At 61.3% G+C, this 22,137-nt stretch overlaps 1 protein-coding gene across 1 annotated transcript; it reads right to left on the minus strand.

Moving 5' to 3' along the window:
• Window positions 1-472: 472 nt before the first annotated feature.
• Window positions 473-21,821, minus strand: Ramp1 (receptor activity modifying protein 1). The gene is made up of 3 exons (XM_048344439.1): window positions 21,691-21,821; window positions 14,326-14,464; window positions 473-1,001 (listed from the first exon to the last, which is right to left on the minus strand). Exons 1-3 carry the CDS (start codon window positions 21,743-21,745, stop codon window positions 746-748), a joined length of 450 nt encoding a protein of 149 aa, XP_048200396.1. The 5' UTR covers window positions 21,746-21,821; the 3' UTR covers window positions 473-745.
• Window positions 21,822-22,137: the final 316 nt, after the last annotated feature.

Raw genomic sequence — 22,137 nt, forward strand, 5'->3', positions numbered from 1 at the left:
CGCCTGCAAGCCTAGCTACTTCTGAGGCTGAGATCTGAAGACTGTGGTTTGAAGCCAGCCAGGCAGGAACGTCTGTGAGATTCTTGCCTCCAATCTCCACCGGAAGCGGCTAATTGGGAGACCGGAAGTGGTGCTATGGCTCAAGTGATGGAGTGCTAGCTAGCCTTGAGCGGGAAAGAGCTGCAGGACAGCGTCCAGGCCAAGGACTGGCACAACAGACAAACAAACAAACAAACAGGGCCAGTGTGGTAGGGGAGAGCAATCAGGCCTGAACATTTCAATGTACACAGGGACCCTCGCTGTCACCAGAGACCTCAATGACACAGCCCAAGGCAGAGGTTTCTGCCGGGACACCTTCCACCAGAGGAGATGGGTGTGTGTGTGTGTGTGTGTGTGTGTGTAGGGGGGTATTTTTCCCATTCTCCCAGTGACGGATTATTTCTCCCCCCAGAGAAGAACATATCCCAAGTTCAAGCACAACGTTTTAATCACAACCTACGATTCACAAACACTTCTAGTGGGTAAGTAGCCGGGGCTGGAGGTCAGAACACCCATGGCGGTTACAAGCACACCGAAGACCCAGAGCGGAGCACACCCCTGGAGGGAGGCGAGTCAGGGCTCTGCTATCCCTCCGGCCAGGGCGCGTCCGAGTTCGTGCCTGGTCTGCCATCTGGGGTCCACAGCCCTCCGGCCTCCCCCCGCCCCCCCCCCCCGGGTGGCCCAGGCTGGCGCCTGCCCGGGCCACCTACACCATGCTCTCGGTGCGCTTGCTCCTCCAGACCACGATCATGGTCATGAGCAGGGTCACGGTGACGGGGACCACGATGAAGGGGCAGAGGACGGTGTTGGGGGGGTCCCGGACGATCCTGCCCGAGACGGGACAGCTGCTGAAGTAGCGCTGGTGGATGGCGATGAAAAACTTGTCCACTTCTGCGTTGGGCCAGAAGCGCCCCAGTTTGTCCGCCACGGTCCTGGTGCAGTCGGTGAGGTCCCCGTAGCTCCTGCGGGCGCAAAGGGAGACGGTCACAAGGCCGGCTGGGCTCCTCAGCCCCCTGAAGGCCAGGCCCCGAGGCGCTGGGCCCCAACTAGAGGTGGAGGTCTTGACGGCTCCTGTGGGCTTTCCCAGAGTCCCGTCCCCAGCGATGACGGCTACCCTCAGTGGGCGGGGAGCCCGGAGCTCTGCCGGGAGGGCCCCCCACCGCGCCCAGGGTCCTCCGGGCTGCTCGCCCGCCTGCCGAGGGGAACCGTGAGCTGGCTGTCCCTACCAGGTCCCCAGAGAGTCACCGTGGGAACGTGGAAGGCCAGGAGCCCAGATCGGAGCAAAACCACGGGCGGCCAGGGGGCCGGGCTGCGCCCAGGCGTGCCAGGGCTCCAGAGAGGACCCGCAGAGGGGCAGAGGCTCGGGCCCAGGGGAGTCCCCGGGACACTGGCCCGGGCGAGGCCAAGGCTGCGCTTCCAGGGCTGTCTGCGAGCGTGTGAAAGCGTTCTCCTGCGTATAAGCCTGCGCCTGTGAGTGAGACTGTTTCTTCTCCATGTGCACCTGTCTGCGACCCGGTGTGTGTGACCCCGTGTGACCGTGTGAGACGGCATTATTCCCCATGGGACCCCGTGTCCCCGCACGTGTGGTGTGTGAGCATCATTGTCTGTGTGTGATCCTACGTGGCCGTGTGTGACTCCAGAGCCACGGCCACCATGCCTGTGCCCACGCACGGCCCCGCCAGCCCGCGGGGAAGGCCAGTGTGCGTGTGCGCACGACCCCGCTGTCGGTGCCGGCTACTTTGGGCGCGATGATGTCACGTGGCGTGGCGTCAGGTGTTTCTGATGTCACACGCGTGGCATCAGGTGTTCTGATGTCACACGCGTGGCGTCAGGTGTTCTGATGTCACACGCGTGGCGTCAGGTGTTCTGATGTCACCTGGTAGGATGTCACATGGTGTGGTGTCAGGTGGTATGATGGCAGGGAGGGGTGCTGGGGTGCTGGGTGGGAGAGGAACAGGCGGCCGCAGGCCCCTCCGCCTCCTGGTCCCCATCTGGCTTCAGGAATCCCAGCAGCACAGCCTGGACACCTCCTCGTCCGCATCCAACGCCACGTCCGGCACCTGTCCTCCGCCCGGTCCCTCAAGGCTCCAGGACCAGGGGTCCTTCACCTCTGCACGGCCGCCACGGGGGGGGGGGGGGCCACGAGGCGGGGCGGCCCCTGGCAGGCGGCCCTTCGGGGGTCACGCGGAAGCCCGCCTCGTCTGCAGGAAAAGCAGCCGTGCCGGGGGCTGGGCGAGGAAGGAGTGGCCCCGGTCGGCACAGAAGAGGGGCGACGCCACCGCGAACCATCTCAACGCCAACTGGTGCCCCCCAGACGGGGCCGGGGGAGGGAGCCGCAGAGGTTCCCCCCGATAACGAGACGCGAAAGGACACGTCCAGGAAGCCGAGAAAGCCCTTTACGGGCCCGAACCAGAGCCGCGGCGGCAACACACACAGCTCAGCCCTGAAGGCTAAAGACGGTGACCTTGAAACCGTTCAGAGAGGAAAAGAGCCACGGGGAGGGACAGCCACACGGGCCGTCACCGGATCCTCGCGGGACAGGTGCGCCCTGGGCGGCCGCAGTCCTGCCCGTACCCAGCACACAGCGCTCAGGAACGGGAGAGGGGACGGGGCAGGGACGGGGCAGCTCCCCAGGGTAGTTCCTCGCCAGTAGCCCCGTGCTGGCAAGAAACGTGAAGCGTGCTCTTCGGCCCCCAAACACATCAGCGGGCAGCGGGCGGCGGGCGGCGGTGGCTCCCGGCTGCAATGCAGCTGCTCAGACGCTGGGATCTGAGGATCACGGGGAGAAGCCAGTGGGGCAGAAAAGTCTGTGACACGCTCATCTCGAGTGAGCCACCAAGCTCTAGACGGCGGAGCACGGGCGGGAGAGAGTGAGCTGAGAGAGCAGGCGGCTCGGGCTCCCTGCCGTCCCCGTGGGCAGTGCGGCGCGCACCTGCCCAGACCTGCCCCGCACAGCCAAGCCCGGGGTAAGCTCTGCTTCTGCCTCCTGCTGGGCGCAGGGCAGAGGCGCCCCGGGGGGGCGGGGACCAGAGAGAAGAGGCAGGAAACACAAGGTCAGGCTTTCAGCGCCTGGACCCCAAGTGGACAGGGCCAAGGCCCGGCTGGGGCGGGAGTCACCGCTGCCCCTCGGAGCCAGCCGGACCAGCAGCCTGCACAGTGTGCGTGCCCACCTCTCCTGGGGGGGAGGGGGAGGAGGGCAGTCCCTGGGGAGGGCCTAGCCTTTCCCCTGGGGCGCTGAGAGGAGTGGGAGACCCCACTCCACACAGGAGGCTGCCTTGGGGGTCTCTGGGAAGCAGGGATGGGACCGATGAGTGTCTGCGACTCCCCAGAGCTGGGCAGACGCCGTGACCTCAGCCCTCGGGCGCCGGGCCTGCGGTGGCGCTTCCCCCAAAGCAGGCTTTCTGTAGAACTATGGAAATGACCAACACTCGGGCACTGGAGGCGTGCACACACAAATGAGAAGTGATGCACACTCGAGCACTTCGATAGGAAGCTTGCGGAGGCCGGCGGGCAGAGCCCCGGCCACAGGGCCCTCGGTGCGCCTGGCCTGCGCCGAGACCCAGGACACCAGAGGCCGTTGAACAGCTGTCACGGGCGCCATCTTGAGATTCTTGCAACGTACCGTCTCTGTAGCTGCATCCTGGAGCCCCACTGCTTTTCACGCACGGGAAGAACGCCTCTGTATCCTCTGTCTGTCTTTCTTTTTTTGGCCAGTCCTGGGCCTTGGACTCAGGGCCTGAGCACTGTCCCTGGCTTCTTTTTTGCTCAAGGCTAGCACTCTGCCACTTGAGCCACAGCACCACTTTGGCCGTTTTCTGTGTATGTGGTGCTGGGGAATCGAACCCAGGGCCTCATGAATACGAGGCAAGCTCTCTAGCCATTAGGCCATATTATCCCCAGCCCCTGAATCCTCTGTCATTTGTCACCGAGAGCGGTTCTCAGGAAGGGAGCCCGTGGGTCAACCCCAGGCTACTCCGGCACGGGGCTGCTCTCCCCGCGGTGGGGTCTGGCGCTCCCCGGCTGCGCACCCAGCGCCGCTCTCATCTCCCCATTGCGGGGCTCAGCGGTCAGCCGTCATCCCGCGTGCGGGAGCGGCTAGCCACACGCCTCATGCCGCCTCGGTGGGCCATTTGGACCTGGTCCCCCACCCCCGGGGCTGACTGGCGGGGTGCCAGGCAGTGCCCCTCCCCGGCCTCGGTACTGGGAGCCGCCGGGAACTGGGATGACCAGGCTGGCCACCGCCCGGCCAGGGGTGGTGAGCTCGACCCCGCGGCTGCTTCTTCGAGGTCTGGTGTGGGTTCAGGCTCGGAGCCTGGCCAGCCTTGTCCGCAGTTTCCAGGATGAGGTGAGCACGTTGGGAAGCTCCAACCAGCTGTCCAGGAAGGGGGGGGGGGCGGTGACAGGCAAGGGTATCACACCGGGCTACTGGGCCCCCACCTGGCCAGGCCTCCCCACCCCGCATTCATTCTGCCCCTTGCCCTTTAAGGGGAGGAGCCTAGGGCAGGAGCCGGTGAGCTGCGGCTCCAGGGGCACGCAGGGTAGGAAGCAGGACTTGGGCTTAGAGCCAGGGGGTGGGGGCCAGGGGCCAGGCCCTTCGCAGCAGGGCTGGTACGGTGTGATGGGGGGCCAGCCGCACCCTGGCCGTCCCCGGAGCCTGGGGCTCCCCGCGGGCACCCAGGCTTGCCACAGGACGGGAGCGTGGACCCCGCGGGGAGGAGCGAGAGGCGTCCTCCCGGCGCCGCCCCGCCTCCGCCCAGAATAGAAAGCTGACGCCCCAAAGGGGCGATCTTCCATGCTCCCTGAGAACTGAGCGCCAGAGGGCTGGAGCCAGAGCGCGGCCCCGCAGGGCTATTTTGGGCCCTTCAGCGAGTGCCTGCCTTCTGCAGCACAGGAATGCACGCTCCCTCCCTCCCTCCCTCCCTCCCTCCCTCCCTCCCTCCCTCCCTCCCCTTCTTTCTCCCTGCCTCTCTCCCCTTCTTTCATCCCCCCTTCTCTTCCTCTTCGGCTCCCCCTTCCGCCCCCCCTTCCTGCCCTCCCTCCCCCTCTTCCCCTCCCCCTCCCCTCCCTCCCCAGGGCGTCCTGGGTCTCCTGGGTCTCCTGGAGTTTCCGAGGCGCTCAGCTGTCATTTCTGTAGGAATGCACAGGGTGCAGCCGGCGGCTGTCCCCACGCGGGGCATTCTGGGGTATTTTTAGCGGAGGGTGGCCTCCATGCGCAGGGAGGCGTGGAGGAGAGGCTGGGCCCGGAATAGTCTGCGGCCCGGGGGCCCTTGGTCTGTGGGCAGCCAGCCCGGGGCGGCCCTTCCTGCCCCAGATGTCCCGGGCGCCTGTGCCGCTCAGGGGGAAGACGGGACCGCTGGATCCTCTGTGCCCAAAGCTCCCAGGAGGCGAGGGGGGAGGGCGGGGGGCGGGGGTGGGGGGGGAGAAGGCAGCCATTCCCCGGGTGGTCAGGGGCGAGGGGTGGGGGGGTGGGGGGGAGAAGGCAGCCATTCCCCGTGTGGTCAGGGGTGGGGGGGTGGGGGGTGGGGGGGTGGGGTGGGAGAAGGCAGCCATTCACTGTGTGGTCAGGGGCGGGGGTGGGGGGGTGAGGGGGAGAAGGCAGCCATTCTCCGGGTGGTCAGAATCTGCCCGCGGTGACCAGCACTGGCTTAGAGGTGACTTTGGTTTTCAACAACAGCGCTGGGCCCGCCGCGTGCTTGCTGGGGTCACGGGTTCCTTTCCTCCTCACCACGGGGCCGGCCTGCGCCATCGGCCTGTGGCTTTTTCCACTTGGAGCCCAAGTCCTGACTGGACAGAGCCTGAGGGCCCACCACAGGGAGGGGGAACAGCCGGGGCAGGGGCAGGGGGAGTGGGGGGGTCATGGGGAGCAGGGGGGGTCAGGGGGAACGGGGGTCAGGGGGAGCAGTGAGGGGGAGGGTCAGGTCCACCTCGCCCCCTCCCCCCGCATGCCGGGGGGCCTTGGATGCCGGGAGAGGGAGAAGATCCCAGAGGCAGCTGGGAACCATGGGGCCCGGTGACCCCATGGGTGAGGGCCGCCCAGGACAGACAGACGGACGGACAGACGGAGCTGCCTCTGGGACTTGAGCGCCGGGACGGTGGAGTAAGTGGGACGTGACAGGAAAAGGAACCGCAGAGAAGCCGCAGAGCCGAGGATTTCCCAGAGCACAAGCGCGGGTCAGGAGCACGCCTCCACGACAAGACGTCAGACTAAAACAACAGGAGCCCAACCCCTAGAAATAAAAGCTCGCGTATGGTCTTCACGTCACCCAAGGGTTCAAAATGTCAATGATAGGCAATTGGAAACAAGAAAAGCAGCACTGCTTGTAAAACTCACAGAACAAGCCCCGAACTGAATTCTGAAAAAGCTCGCTATAAATGATCTTAAGATGGTGAAACACAGGGATGAAAGTAAGTATCCAACTGAAGACTTTTTACAAGCATATAGAATAATGAACCTCTCAAAAGGGCAAGTAATTCAAATCTATTATAAACATTAAAAAAACTAGTATGTACTGAGATATTTAAAAGGAAATAAGATGAATACATTCAATAGATGGTTCTCAAGAAAAACAGAACCACGAAACGGATGCATTTCTTTAAAGAAGCAGAGGAAAGCACGCCATGCAGCCGAATCCTGCGAGGAGGGGGCCGGCGCCCCCCACCCGAGCCGCACCCCGTCCTTTTGCGCTTTAGGTACTTTTCTCCCCGGGGGCTGCTCTCAGTCTGCAACCCTCCAACCTACGCCTCCCGCACAGCTGGCCTCCCGCACAGCTGGCTGGCAGTCCTCCAACCTACGCCTCCCGCACAGCTGGCCTCCCGCACAGCTGGTTTACTGACAGGCACCACTGCCAGCTTGTTTGTTGAAATGGGGGTCTTTTAAACTTTTCAGCCAGGCTGGCCTTGAACTCCGATCCTCCTGGTGATATCTGCCTCCTGAGTAGCTGTAGGGACTACAGGCATGGGCTACCATGCCTGGCCTACAAGTTTTTAAGATCACAGAAAAGGACTTCAAGCTTCAATGCCACCAGACTCCCCCTAGCTACAGAGAACAGGGTAAAGATGGCTTCTTTCAGGAATGCTTCTGGCTCGTTCCAGAAAGTCACACGCCGGCCTATCACAGGAGAAAGACTGGAAGGAATCGAGCATTTCTTTCTGCTTTAAAAGCCGCCAGGTGTGCAAAGCACAGGGTTTCCTGGCCGGCGGGCCCGGGCCGGCGTGAGTGCTGGTGGCGGCTGTGGCCCAGGCCCTCGTGCCTGACTCCTCGCTGGCAGTTTCTGTCTTTGATGTCAGGGCCGCACCCAAGATGGCAAAGATCGTCGCCGCGGGCCTTTCTGCCCACTTCCCGTTTGCGGAAAGCCGCAGGCGGCACGCACATGCGCACAGCAAGCGGCCGGGGTTCCTGGCCGTCAGTCAGCTCCCGTTGTAGAGCACGCACGTCTGGCGTGCATGCCAGCAGAGCCACCCCAGCCGCGCGCCATGCTTGCTTCTTGTTCCCTCTTTTGGAGACACTGAGATCCTCTAGATCGCAGCCTCCGAGATGCTCTAGATCCCAGCCTCCGAGATCCTCTAGATCCCAGCCTCCGAGATGCTCTAGATCCCAGCCTCCGAGATGCTCTAGATCGCAGCCTCCGAGATGCTCTAGATCCCAGCCTCCGAGATGCTCTAGATCCCAGCCTCCGAGATGCTCTAGATCGCAGCCTCCTGAGTAGCTACCCGGACCATAGGTGTGAGCCACCGGCTCAGTGCCGCCTCTCCTTCGGGCCTCCCAGTCCCCAGTCCCCGGCTCTTGGGAGCCTGGCCTGGCTGCTCTCCAGCTGAGAGAACCCGCCCGGACAGGCCTGCACACAGGAGCCGCCCTCCCCGCCCTCCCTGCGGCTCCCGGGCCCGACCCGGCTGCTCCGCCCATCTCCACCCTCACATGCTCACCGCGGGCAGCGGGACCTTGCGCCACCAGCGTCCACCAGAGGGCGCCCTTCGGGGCCTGCTCCCAAGCTGAGTGTTTGAGGGGGAGGGGAAGGTGCCCCGGACACAAGACCCTGGGGACGGCTGAGGCTTCTATGTGGACCTCAGGGCTGCAGTGGGGAGCCCTGAGCTCCCCAACACAGGCGCCTTTCCCGAGTAAGGCCCAGACCTATGCCAGCTCCCTGCTGCCCCCACCCCCGCCCCTCCACCCCACAGGGCAGGAGCAGACTGGAGACCTCAGAGGCGGGGCCTGCGGGGTGTGGGCGTGGAATGGGGAGGGGACACCCTCCTTCAGACAGCAGGGGCATCCCAGCCCTCGGCAACTGCCCCTGGCTCTCTGCCGCCCCCCCCCCCCCCCAGGCGTCACGCCGGCCCCCAGGCCCCGGGCCAGCGCCAGCCCCATCTCTGCCTCTGGCTTCTCAACCCATCGCAGGCTCCGCGCGCCCCGCTCGGGCCCAGACGCGGCCGGAGCTGCTGGGCTGGCTCCCCCCGGAGGGCCCCCCGGAAGGTGGGCACCATGCCAGTCCCGGGGACAGGCCCCGGCGGGCCCCCGGCGCCCGGGCTGTGAGCGGGAGGTGCGCGCGTGAAGCCGCACGCTGTCCCGGGGGGGCGCAGGCTGGTGACACGCACAACCAGGCATGCGTGACTCCCGGGGGCCCCGGGAGAACCCCCCCCCCCCGTGCGGTTCCCTGGCGTGGGGAGGAGCAGCTGGCCTCGGAGCCCAGCGGTGTCGCCCGGTGGGGTGGCCCCGACGCCCCCACACTCCTGGGACACGGTGTGACCCGTGGTGGCCCTGGGTTAGGAGAGACAGCCGGGCTGCTATATTTGGACGGGGCCCTTTGGGGACACAGTCCGCGTGAGGCAAGCCCGGCAGCTCCAAGGGCTGGGCCTGCTTCCTGTCCGCCCTCAGCGCCACCCAGCACCAGGACAGATGTCCCCACGCTTGACTGTCCCCTCCCATGCTCCGGAAACCCTGTCTCCAGAGACGGCAGGCTCCCGGGGACGCTTCGCGGGGCGGGAACACGCGCCGCTGCGCCCCCCAGCCCGGCCCACCCCGCCTCACCCCGCCGGGGGGGCCCCGTGCCACCCTGCGCCCGCGCGGCCTCCTTCGGAGCGCCCTCCGGGGCTGCCCTCCCTCCCAGCGGGTGGCTGTGTCCTGGAGGAGGACCGGAGGCCCTGGCCTGACCTGTTGGGGGACCCGCGGCACCCGGAGGGAATGGCCCCCCGCCTGCCCGGCGGCGCCTCCCCTCCCCCCGCCAAGCCGGCCTGGCTCTGTGCGTGGAAGCGTGGCTGCCCACTCGGTGTCCCGACACGTGTGCACCACAGGAGCCACGGCGTCCCAGCGAGGCGCTCCCAGCTGCCCTTGGGGCCTCACGGCCGTCCAGAGCCACGCCCTGCACTGGCCAAGGCTCGGTCACCGTGGAGGACCACGCCTGGGGGGGGCCACAGAGCCGTATCTCCCCGTCTCTCCCCTTCCCCCGCTTCTCTCTGTCCCGGCGAGGTCTCATCAGCTAGGAGCCATGCGGCAAGCCACCGCGCCAGAAAGGAGGGAAATACACACTCATTAAAATCACCTCTCAAGCTTTGCTGGCAGGAAACCCAGAGAGGATGCCAGCGCTACGCCGTGTGTGTGTGTGTGTGTGTGTGCGTGTGTGCGTGTGTGTGTGTGTGTGTGTGAAGCTGTCACTCACACAAAGGCAGCAGAAGCTCCTTAGAGAATTTCAACTCACCCCATGGCTTACTGTCGGGTAATGGTCTGAACTGGGAAGATACATACGTGCGAGAGAGAAAGAGGGTGTGGAAAAGAAGAAGACTCACTGGAATTAACAAGCTATTCGTGAAGAACAGTACAGGAAGGCCCTGGTAGAGCCAGAGAGGAAGAGGGAGGGGGGGAGAGGAACAGGGAGGGGGTAGGAGGAGGGGGGGAGGGGGAGAGAGGGGGAGGGGAGGCAGAGAGGGAGAGGGAGAGGAACAGGGAGTGAGACAGAGGGAGAGACAAGGAGAAGGAGAGGGAGGAGAGGCAGAGGGGGAGGGAGAGGAAGAGAGAGAGAAAGCAAGAGCAAGAGCAAGAGCAGCAGGAGGAGAGGGAAAGAGACAGATGCAGATGCGCACACAGAGTGACAGAAGGGAAGGAAGATGAGGATGAGAGAGAGTGCGGAAAGGAGGAGGAGGAGTTGTCCGGTGCCCAGAGCCTCCAGCTTTCTCATAGAAAGGGGCCAAAGTGTGTGGTTTGGCAAGAACATAAACCCAGGTGGAAGAATACATTTGTTTCACCCTGCATTGCTAATCGGATGACAAAGAACTTGCTAATATTTCAGTCACACTTCAAAGATAACAGGGAGCAAAGTAAAAGAATGAAAATATAGCATAAAAAAGATAAAAATCAGAAAGACAAAAGCCAGAGTGCCTATGGATTCAACGCAAAATCAAGTAAGACATTACTCCACTGTTAAACAGCTTGTCATTGTCTGGTGGAACAAATAAAATCTGGCAAAAAGCTGCTTGCAAAAGAGAAAATCAGAACAGATTTTTTTTTTCTCCATTTTAAACAGGAAGATGCTGAATGACAAGCATGGGTGAAGGTGGAAGAAGCATTTACACTCACGTGTGAAAGCGGAACGCTGAGACCCGTGGAGACTGTTTTAGGAAGCGGGGAAGGGATGAGGGAGAGATGGAGGAGTCAGGCTAGTTAAGATACACTCTAGCCCCGAGCCCCCTGTGTAAACAATGGATGCTAATGAACTAGTTTAGAAACTTAGCCTGTAATCCTAGCTATTGGGGACGCAGGATGGGAGGTTCACGGTTCAAGAGTGGCCAGGCCAGAAGCTGGGGGTGGGGAACCTGTCTCCAAACCCACCTTTCCTGGCAGATACCAGCGGCATCTGCCAAGGCCTCAATCAACCTTGTCTTTCAGAGACTGCTCAGCCTAAAGGTTGGTTGAGGCCCGCCTCCACCCTCAGGATAGACGGGGCTCCCCGGCTTCCGGTGAAGAGCTCCAGGAAGCCTGTGCACCCCCAGCTGGTGAGCGGTGACTGGCCGTCCCGGTTAGAATCTCAGTGGCGTTTTACAGAAAACTGGCAAAGTGATGGTTCTTTTAGAAAAACAGGCAGGAAAATCGCCCACAATAGTAGGACATAATACAAAAGTTGCACGTGCCATAGCCTTCTAAACTGGAAAAAATGGTGTGACACAGTCCCAAAATACTAGGGAGAGAAAACCCCAAAATAAATTCTAATGTATACGGGAAGGTGTTGCGGGTAACGCTGTAAAGAAGGAAATTTAAAATGACATGTTCTTTCCTTCAGTGATGGGAATTGAACCTGGGGCCCGTTCACCGCAAGCCAGCGGCTCTGCCACTGAGCGATACCTCTTGCCGCCAATACATATTTTTTTGTCAGGTGACAGTCTGGGGCTTGAACTCAGGGCTTGAGCACTGCTCCTGTGTTTTGCTCAAAGCTAGTGCTCTGCCACTTGAGCCACAGATCCACTTCTGGCTTTGAAGTGGCAAATCGGAGGTAAGAGTCTCATGGGGACTTTGGTGCTGGGCTGGTTTCAAACCTCAATTCTCAGATCTCAGCCTCCTGAGCAGCTAAGGATGACAGGCGCGCAGCGCCCGGCTTCGCCAATCAGGAGGCAAATAGTGTTTCAAGGTCTACTTTGTGTCACCTTGGACAGCGTGGACAGAACCGGGTCGCACGTGAGGCTGAAGCACCTCAGTCACCAAGGCACCCGTTCCGCATGGCCCCACGTGGGCGAGAAGACACTGACCTCACACAAGTTAGGGTGGGGGCGCGGTTATGGGGGGCTGGAGGCCGGGGGTGCGCGCAGGCTGGTGGCCAGGGGCTGCGACATGAGCTAGAGGCGGGCGAGTCTAGTGGCAGAGTTCCGGAAAGTTCAGTTACTTTTCAGAAAGTGGCACAGGGCTTGGCGAGGGCTCTTACCTCCCCCGGTAAGTCTTGGTGACAGCGCCATTAGTTAGCCTAACTCCACCATGCCGTAGCACGCTGCCTAGCTGGCTCCCCACTGTGGGATTCTCCCGAGGCCCGGCTCACCCGGGCTGGCTCGTCCCCATGCATAAGCTGTGCTGGGGTTTGAACTCAGGACCTGATGCTTACTATGCGGGTGCTATGCCACTTGGGCCACAAACCCAGCCTGTAGAGAAGAAATTTCCTAGCAACCCCCCCTTCTAGTCCAGCCCTACAGGGCTCCAAAGCCAGTGAGCTCTCTTTGGCCTGCGCGGGAATCCTCCCCGTTCGCACTCCCCCCTGGAAAGCAGCACGCGGGACTCCAGGTGGACAGGAAAGGCAGCCACGGCCAGAACACCGGGGCACTGCCCGCCCCGCCCCAGCCCGGCCCGCCTCCACCTGCCTCCGCCTGCCAGCAATCTGCACAAGTCAGGGGTGGCTGGGCAGCGTCAGCCGCTCACGCTTCCCGGCAGCACTGTCCGCGGGGCCTAATAAATGCAACTCTCATTTAAAATGCAAACTGCTCAGCGGAGGCAGAAGGCCAGCCAGCCCGGAGAACAGGCTGCCGGTCACTGGTCACCGTGTCTCCTTTCTCCCTTTCCAGCTCCGGATCCATTCCTCAGCTCAGCAAACGGGACGAGAAGCGCCGCGGATCTGGCTGGGGTTACCCGGCCACGCCCCGCAGAGCCGCGTGGGGCGCCACGCCCCGGGCCGCGCGGGGCAGCTGTCCACCTGGGGCTTGCAGAGTGTGGACCGTGATCTGCAGCCTCAAATCCCAGCTGGGCTTCACTTCCGGCTCTGCGCGGCCGGTGCGCTGAATCCCGCAGAGCGGAGGCTGACGGGAGGGGAGGGCCAGATGGCTGGCCATGGCCTTGACCCAGTGAGACAGAGCGGGGCAACTGCCACTCAAGCGGGGGGGGGGGGGCACTTGAGCTCCGGGTGGGCAAAGTGAGCTCTGTAGCTGGGGAGAGGCCTGAACCAGGGCTCAGAGGGGCAACCTGGCCCCCACCTCAAGACTGGGGCAGGCTAGCCTTACCCCACAAGGAGGGGCTGGGAGTTGAGTCCCGCAGGGGTGGCCCAGCTCCCAGCAGGAGCCCGGGTGTGCCAGGGACCCTCAAAAGGAGACACTATGAATGACAGCGGCTCTTTCCTCTGGGGGGGGGCCTCCCCAGGGCCTCCCCTCCTTGTCCTCCACCTACCAGCCCCCAGGCTCTCTGTCTTCTTGCTCAGGCCTCAGGCGTGGGAGGCAAGACCTCTGTTCTGGGTGTGGACCGGGACTGCACGCCTACGGTGCGCTGCACATCATGACTTGAGTGTCCAGGGAAACCTCGTGGCACGAAGGGCCCCCCGGAGGCCCCGGAGTCCACCCAGGGGTCAGAATAGCACGCAGGCCCCTCGCCACGCTGCTACCGGCAAACGCAAAGCGGCTCTGAGCTGACTTAAAAGGGAACTCAGTTTGGGAGACACACAGTCAGGCAACAGGCTCCGGGTTCCCTACTGGCTTTGCTGCAGACACCGCCCTTGCCGGATGGGTCCCCTCTTCCAGGACCCCGGGACCCTCTGCCCAAACAGTCTCCAGAGTTGGGAGACTGCACGCAGAGGTGTGGATCCCTGGGGAAACGCTTTGTCCCGAGCCACAATGCCAGGGTGCCTCGGCCTACTCCTCCTCGGTTTGCTCTCCCTGCAGGGCTGACCACCCGAGCAGCCACCGGGACCGGAGACAGCGGAGCAGGAGAGGAGGAAGAGCGACGGAGGCTGCTCACCCCTAGGGGATCCCACCGGGAAACACCGGGCCCGGCATCCTCCTGGGCGGCCGCTCCTGTCCGTGTCGCACAGACCCCCGTCTGTGGAGGAAGATCCCTTCACCAGGCCCTGGCCACGGCTTGGGGCCTTTCCCGGTGGTCAGCTCTTGGCGCCGGGACAGCAGATCCCCCGACACCCGCCCCTGCCCTGCAGCCCCCAGAGCGCGCGCACTGCAGCAGAAGCCAAGCCGTGGCCACGGGTCGTGGACACTCTGCGTCCTCAGGCCTGCTCCTGCGGGGGTGCCCGGCCTGGCTGAGCAGGACCTCAAGCCTGCTGGGGAGGGGGTGTCCCCGGGGCTCTGGAGCTCGATCGGCTGGCGTGGCGCTCGATCGGGCGGGACGGGCGGGTGGCAGGACCGCGGGGCCCGAGCAGAGGCCCAGCCCGGCTCCTGGGGAGACGCACGCCGCCGCCGGCTCCTACCTGCCACTGAACTGGCTCAGGTGCCCCACCTGCCGGAGACCCGGGTGGGCCACAGGTCCGCCAGCGTAACGTTACCCGTGTACGCCCGCCCACCGCCCATGCACGCCCGCCGCCCATGCACGCCCCTCCCTGGACTCACCCGATGGTCTTCCCCCAGTCACACCACAGAGTCCTCCCGACAGCCTCCATGTTCTCCTTGAAGCGGCTCAGGCACTGCTGATGGATGAGGGTGCCATAGTCAGTCTCCTGGGAGGCGCTGGCCAGGAGGAGGTGGGGGGCTGCAACAGAGGGCGTCAGGATGTCACCTCCCCAAAGCCTTCCCCGGCCCCGGGTCCCCAAAGCTCCCCCAGCCTGGCCCGGCCCCCCGAGGGCAGGCGTCCTCGGCTCCATCCCTCCTAGGCTGCCCCCTGACCTTCAAAGGCCCAGCCTGCGGCCCTCAAGCGCGGCGCGTCCCGAGTTCGAGGGGACACAGCCTCACGCCCAGCGCCTCCACCTTACACGCGGGGAAACCCAGGCGGCGGGAAAAGCGAGCTGGGGCCAGACTCAGGTGTGTGGCCGTCTGGGCACCGGTGCCCCGTGCCACCGGGTGGTTCCCTGGGGGAGGGAGGGCCGGCACGGGGGGGGGGGGGGCTGCGGGGCGCCGCCCATCTCTGGGGTCCCCGAGCACTTGCGTGTGGGGACACCCACTCCTCACACCAGGCTGGCAAACAGCACTGGATGCTGTTCCCCCCACCCCCCTTCTCCTTTTGGCATCACCGGGTTTTGAACTCGGAGCTTCATGCCCGCTAGGCGGATGGCTCTGCTACTTTGAGTCCCATCTCCAGCCCTCACGTTTTTCCCTTCCTTCTTTTTTGCCAGTCCCGAGGCTCGAACTCAGGGCTTCTTTGTGCTCAAGGCGAGCACTCGACTACTCGAGTCAGGATGCCCCCTCTGGCTTTTTCTAAGTAGTTTATTAGAGATAGGAGTCTCGTAGACGTTTCTGTCTTTTCTGCCCGGGCTGGCTTGGAACTGTGATCCGGATCTCAGTCTCCTGAGCAGCTAGGATTCTAGGTTTAAGCCACTGGCACCGGGCAAACTCCCATCTTTCTTAATGACGCCCGATTTGCTCATTGTTTCCCTGGAGGGAAAGCAGTTCTAAAAAGCAATGAAATTTGGGGCAGGTGGCTCAAGCCTAGAATCCTAGCGACTCAGGAGGCTGGCATCTGAGCACCAGGGAACGTCACCGCTTTCTTTTGCTGTTGGTGGTGGGGCTTGAACTCAGGGCCTGGGCGCTGCTATCCTTGAGCTTTTTTGCTCAAGGTTACCACTCTACCACTTTGAGCCCCAGCACCACCAATTTTGATTTTCGAGTGGTTAATTGGAGGTTAAGAGTCTCAGGGCAACTTTTCTGCCGAGGCTGGCTTTGAACCGTGATCCTCAGATCTCAGCCTTCTGAGTAGCTAGGATTATAGATGTGAGCCTCCGGCACTTGGTCTTCATATCCTGGTTTTTTGTTTGTTTGTTTTTGTCTTTAGCTTTATTGCTGTTTTAGAGGTGATATACAGTAAGGTTACCTTTCTATACATCAGGTAATAAGTACATTTCCTTCCTTTTGCAGAGTTCATCCGTTCCCTCGTTTTCTCACATTCTCCCCCTCTCCCCTCTGCCCACAGGTTGCATGGTTCACGTTCATCAACACCTAGTGCAGCCAGCAGGCTCCACTTCTGCACCCATTTCCACTGATTCCGTGCCCTCCCCCACCTTCCCTCAGATGCGCAAGTGAATACACCATAGATGAGGCAAAGAATATTAGTCACCAGAAAACAAGGAAACAAATGAAAAGGCCCCTTGTTTCCATATCTTTGAAGCTTGCTTCAGCATGTGTATTATTTTATAGACACATGAAGACACGCTTGGGATTTTCTCCTAAGACGATCCTCTTTTGGTCTCACTGTGAGGGTCTAGAATCCTGCCTCACATCTTTCTTTTTCTTTTTTTCTGCCAGTCCTGGGCCTTGGACTCAGAGCCCGAGCACTGTCCCTGGCTTCTTTTTGCTCAAGGCTAGCACTCTGCCACTTGAGCCACAACGCCACTTCTGGCCTTTTCTATATATGTGGTGCTGAGGAATCGAACCCAGGGCTTCATGTATACGAGGCGAACACTTTACCACTAGGGCATATTCCCAGCCGCTCACATCTTTCTTAATGGGGCCTAATTTACTCATTTTTCACTGAAGGGAAAAGCAACACTGTAGTTTTAAGAAACAATGAAATGATGGCCTAGTAGCTCAGTGTACAATCCAAGCCACTCAGGAGGCTGAGATCTGAGCCCCAGGCAACCCCACTGCTTTCTTAATGGGGCCCAACTTACTCATTTTTCATTGAAGGGAAAGGCAATATTGTAGTTAAAAACAAAACAAAACTGAGGGTTGGGAATATGGCCTAGTGGTAGAGGGCTTGCTTTGCATTCACGAAGCCCCAGGTTCAATTCCTCAGCACCGCATATATAAAAAGCCAGAAGTGGCGCTGTGGCTCAAGTGGCAGAGTGCTAGCCTTGAGCAAAAAGAAGCCAGGGACAGTGCACAGGCCCTGAGTTCAGTCCCCAGGGCTGGCTAAATAAAATAAAATAAAATAGAATTGAGGGCTGCTGGCTCAAGCCTATAATCCTAGCCACTCAGGCGGCTGAGATCTGAGGATCCCTGTTCAAAGCCAGCCATGGAAGGAAAGTCCCTGAGACTAACTTTGGTAGTTCTCCAATGAACTACCAAAAAGCTGGAAGTGGAGCTGTGGCTCAAGTGGCAGAGCGCTAGCCTTGCGCAGAAAAGCTCAGGGACAGCGCCCAGGCGGTGGTCTTGAGTTCAAGCCCCAGGACCGGCATCAATAAACAAAACGACAAAGCAAGCTCTAGCAACTGCTCCCGGCATAGGATAGGAGGCTCTCTGTCCCCCAGCAAGAACCGTCCATGATGCGGCAACTGTGTCCTCCTCCCGGCAGCCTGGTGAGGGCAGCGGAGGGAGGAGGGACCGCCCGAGGCCACGCAAGGAGATCCTCTCCCCGCCATGCGGCGTGATCCTCCTGGCCAGACTGCGGACGGCAGGCCCGCCAGCTCCCGGCCCTCTGGCCCGCGGCTTGCTCCCAGCGACGCCGCTTTCCCTCTCCCCTGAGGTGCCCGCTCTGTGCTGTTCTGGGGGCTCTGGGAATAGCTCCTCGAGCATTTCATGTGTCCTTGTCCGTTCACTCCTGCCGGAAGAGCACCGGCCGCGTCTTCACGGCGTCCCAGCCTCGGTCCTGCCCCTTACGGCCGCTCAGCGAGTCTACCCGCGGCCCCTCCAGCTGCCACGCACTGCACGCGCACCAGCGTTTCGTGTGCTGGTTTTTTTTTTTTGTTTGTTTGTTTGTTTTTTGGCCAGTCCTGGGCCTTGGACTCAGGGCCTGAGCACTGTCCCTGGCTTCTTCCCGCTCAAGGCTAGCACTCTGCCACTTGAGCCACAGCGCCGCTTCTGGCCGTTTTCTGTATATGTGGTGCTGGGGAATCGAACCTAGGGCCTCGTGTATCCGAGGCAGGCACTCTTGCCACTAGGCTATATCCCCAGCCCCTCGTGTGCTGGTTTTGTGGTGGCTTCTTAGATAGCATTCTGTAGAGTCCAGGCTAGCCTGGAACTGCGGCCTTCCCGGGTTACAGGTATGCACGCGCCATTCCAGGCGTCATTTCTGAACTCCATAAGCCAGGAAATGTGTTTTTTAAGGTCATAAAACAAAATAAAAAGTTAACTAAAAACGGACTGTCTACTAGAGAGGAACAAGAAACTCCAGAGTCCAGGGCTGGGGATGTGGCCTAGTGGCAAGAGTGCCTGCCTCGGATACACGAGGCCCTAGGTTCGATTCCCCAGCACCACATATACAGAAAACGGCCAGAAGCGGCGCTGTGGCTCAAGTGGCAGAGTGCTAGCCTTGAGCTGGAAGAAGCCAGGGACGGTGCTCAGGCCCTGAGTCCAAGGCCCAGGACTGGCCAAAAAAAAAAAAAAAAAGAAACTCCAGAGTCCAAATCCAGAGCCGGGGCCGGGGGACACGGCAGAGAGGAACGCTTCGCTGGGTGCGGCACCTGCACCCCGCCCACCCGGAGGGCGACGCCCTAACGCTGCACAAGGCCCGGAAACAATCCCAAGGGCAGCACCAAGGGAACCGGGCGCCGTCTCTTCAGGGCTGGGGCCGCCTGCTGCAATGGGTCCACGTGACCTTCCTCATGGCCAAGGTCAGTGGCCCGGGGCCAGGTCTCCCCTCCTCTACTTCCCTTCTACCTGTCCTCTTTCAGGGGGTCACTCTGGGTCCCCAGCAGGGTGTGAGGATCCTGGCTGGGCTCCCCCACCCCTCAGTACACCCTGGCTAGAGTGTCCCGAGCCTTGCCACACCCAGGAAGTGTCCCAGCCCAGGGGCGGACTCCTGGGGTCAGCAGCACTGTCCGTCGGTCTCATGGACACAAGAGCTGCACCCCGGCAGCCCAGGCCCGGGGCTTCCCGTCCCGCCGGGGAGCGTGCCCCCGCCTCAGGCCCGGGCTGCGGGAGGGGCGCTGGAGCGAGCCCCCGGGAGCCTCTCCTGTCAGACTTTCCACTGGAATGCAGGCCGCATGCGTGAGGCACCCGAGTCGGTCCGCCAGATGCCAGTTTTCACTGATCAGAAGCTAGGAAATTGGTTCATTCTGGGGGAAAAGAAGCAGAGGAGATGTTTCCGACATGCTCTTTGCCTTAGCTAAGGATTCCAGCTAAACCGTTTCCCCATGTTGCTGCAGGCCACGGCTCCGCGGCGGGAGGAAATGCTTCTCCCTGCTTCGGCCTGAACTGGCAAGTACACGCGCGGACTGGCATGCCCCAGGAAGAGAGGACAGGAACGCAGACCTCTCCCTGCGGCTGAGCATGGGAACCGCCAGGGAGCACACCGAGGACGCGAGCAAGGGAGCCCTTCGGATCAGGACTCCGGATTGGAATCATGCCCTGACTCAAAACAGCCTTCTCGCGTATAGTGTGCTTCCAATCCTACTCGTAGCTATGGAACCTCGCTCATGACACTAAACAATGCGGTCGCTCACAAAATAAAAACGTCTGGGCCCTCAGAATGGCAGCCAAGGAAAGCCTGCAATGATAGAGGCTGTCCCAACAACCTTGACTTATCGGGAAATTTCCTTCATTTCTCGCTAATGAAAAACTTCCTGGTGGCTCTATGACAGTTTGTGTGTGTGCGCTGGTACTGGGCTTGAACTTAACACCTAGGTGCTGTCCCTTAGCTTTTTTACTCAAGGCTAGAGCTCTACCACTTGAGCCCTAGCTTTATTTCTGACTTTTTGCTGGTTAATTAGAGATAAGAGTCTCATGGACATCCCTGGCTGGGCTAGCTTTGAACTCGGACCCTCAGATGTAGCCTCCTGAGTAGCTAGGATTATAAGCATGAGCCACTGGTGCCTGGCTCTACATGACATTTTTAATTGCACAGCTATTTATGAGAGCCTTCTGAAACAGAATAGAGGGAACTCAGCAATGAGTAGTGAGATTTTAATAACTGCCAATGCAAAACCAGCAGGTAATAAGTGAATAAGTAAAATAGCTTGACTGTAAAATGATTACAGAGGGGCTGGGAATGTGGCTTAGTGGTAGAGTGCTCACCTAGCATGCATGAAGTCCCCAGCACCACATACACAGAAAAAGCCAGAAGTGGCGCTGTGGCTCAAGTGGCAGAGTGCTAGCCTTGAGTAAAAAGAAGCCAGGGACAGTGCTCAGGCCCTGAGTCCAAGCTCCAGGACTGGCCAAAAAAAAAAGAAACCCAGAGGCTGAGTGTGATTGCACACATCGGTCATGCTGGGTATGTGGGAAAACACAAATAGGAGGATGTAGTCCAGGCCAACGGGAGCATAAAAAAAAAAAAAAAAAAGCAAGACTTAAAAATAACCAGTAGCGCTGGGTGCTAGTGGCTTATGTCTGTTAACTTAGCAATTCAGTAGACAGATCTGAGGATCAAGGTTCAAAGCCAGCGCGGGCAGGAATGTCTGTGAGACTCTTATCTCTAATTAATAATGCAACAACGCGCAGGGACAGGGCCCAGGCCCCTAGTTGAACCCCCGTACTGGGGAGTGTGTGTACATGTGTTTGCATGTGTGTGAGCACGCACACAGATAACAAATGCAAAAGGGGCTGGCAGACTGGTTCCAGTGGCAGAGTGTCTGCCTAGCACGTGAGAGGCGCTAAGATCAAACCCCAATACTGCCGTAAAGACAAAACCCTTCCGCGTTGCCATTCTGGGTAGCAAACTCGTCATCACCAAGGAGATCTGGCTAGGGCTCTGTCTGGGAAAAAAAGAGCGTGTGCTCAGTGACTGTCCTTCCCAGCTGGGCTCTGGGAACGTTAATTCACCGATAACCTCATCAAGTTGTGTTTGTTCTTCCAAGATATAACATTAGCCAGACCACTGAGAATAACGGGAAGATTCCAGGACTTGAGACTCTCAGCAGAGGGTGAATCTTGGTAAACAAGGAAGATCTTTGTGTGTTCCGTGACTCTTGTGTTTTATTTAGGCGGGCTTTTTAGAGTGCAGCTTCTGGGTAGCAACACACAGAGGGACATTTATTTATAAGCTTATTTAGGTTAAAATTTTTTTTTTTTACAAAACCCAACTCTCTTAACAGAGAAATATTTGTTTCTTACGAAAATAAAACTCAATTTCCATGTCAAGCCTAACAGATCCTAACACAAGAGAACAATATTGTTAGCTTTTTCTTTTCATCACTCGCCAAAATCCCTTCGCATCTTCAAGGCGTGTGGCGACAGGGAGGCAGGCTTGGGGTGCTGTAGGGGTCTGAGGCTTCGGGAGGCTGGCACACGGGGATGGGAGCCACGGGACTCCTCCGAGGACCCCGGTCCTTCCTGTGCCCCGTGCCCCTGCCCTCTAGGGACGGACGGGCCACACTGTCCTGAGCTGCTTTCTTGGCTACAACACCAGCATCGGTGGATACCTCTACAGTCCCGGCAGGGCCCGCGCAACAGGCGCCTCTGACCCGCCAACAGCCCCGATCTGGGAAGACGGCGAGAACAAGATGGCACCGTGGCTGGCGCCCCCACCCCAGCACACAAAGAAGGCCGGGCAGGCTGGACCCTGGCACGCGCAGGAGGTCACGAGGGGCAAGGGAAGTGAACGGGGGATATCTGGCTGGGCTCGGGCCGCATCCTCTCTGCCAGCGGGAGGCCCAGGAGGCTCGGCGAATGCCGGGAGGGAGGGAGGGAGGGAGGGAGCGCCCTGGGCGGAGCGGCGGCCGCCTCCGGGCCGGGCACCATCACCTGCCCGGTTCTGGCGGGCAGCGCGGGGACGGGGCTGCCCCGGGGCTGCGGGTGCACACCTCGGGCCCCTGCCTCGGAGCGCCGGCCAAGCGTGCGTCCGGGGACCCCCTGCACCTGGCTGTCCCTCCCCGAACACCACCCTCCCGCCGCCGCCGCCCTGCGCGGTCCCCCGCGGGGCGGCAGGGCGGGCGTCCGCCCCCGACTCACCCAGGAGCAGCAGCCAGAGGCCCCGGCGCAGGAGCCCGCGCAGGTCCCCGGCCATGGTGCCGCTGCGGAAGAGAACGCACGGCGCCGCCTGGGAGCTCGCGAGGGAGGGAGGGAGGGAGCGAGCGAGGACGGAGGGAGGGAGGAGGGAGGGAGAGAGGAGGGAGGGGGGGCGAGGAGGGCGCGCGCGCTCGGGCGGGCGGCGTGCCGCAATGCGGCTGGGGCTGCGGCGCGCACCTGCCACGCCCGGTGGGCGGCCGGCTCCGCGGCTCCCTCCCGCCGCCTCCCCGGCCCCATGTCCGGGGCCCGGCCAGGTGACCGCACGGGGCTCGGGGCCCGGGGCCCGGGGCCGGGCAGGCCGCCCGCCTCGAGGGCAGCCGGCGGGCTCCCGGGTGGCCCTGCGGGGCGCGGGGGCGGCGGGCTCCCCCGGCCACACCTTGGGCGTTCCCC

Source organism: Perognathus longimembris, chromosome 4, assembly GCF_023159225.1.
Source record: "Perognathus longimembris pacificus isolate PPM17 chromosome 4, ASM2315922v1, whole genome shotgun sequence".
Classification (NCBI taxonomy): Eukaryota; Metazoa; Chordata; class Mammalia; order Rodentia; family Heteromyidae; genus Perognathus; species Perognathus longimembris.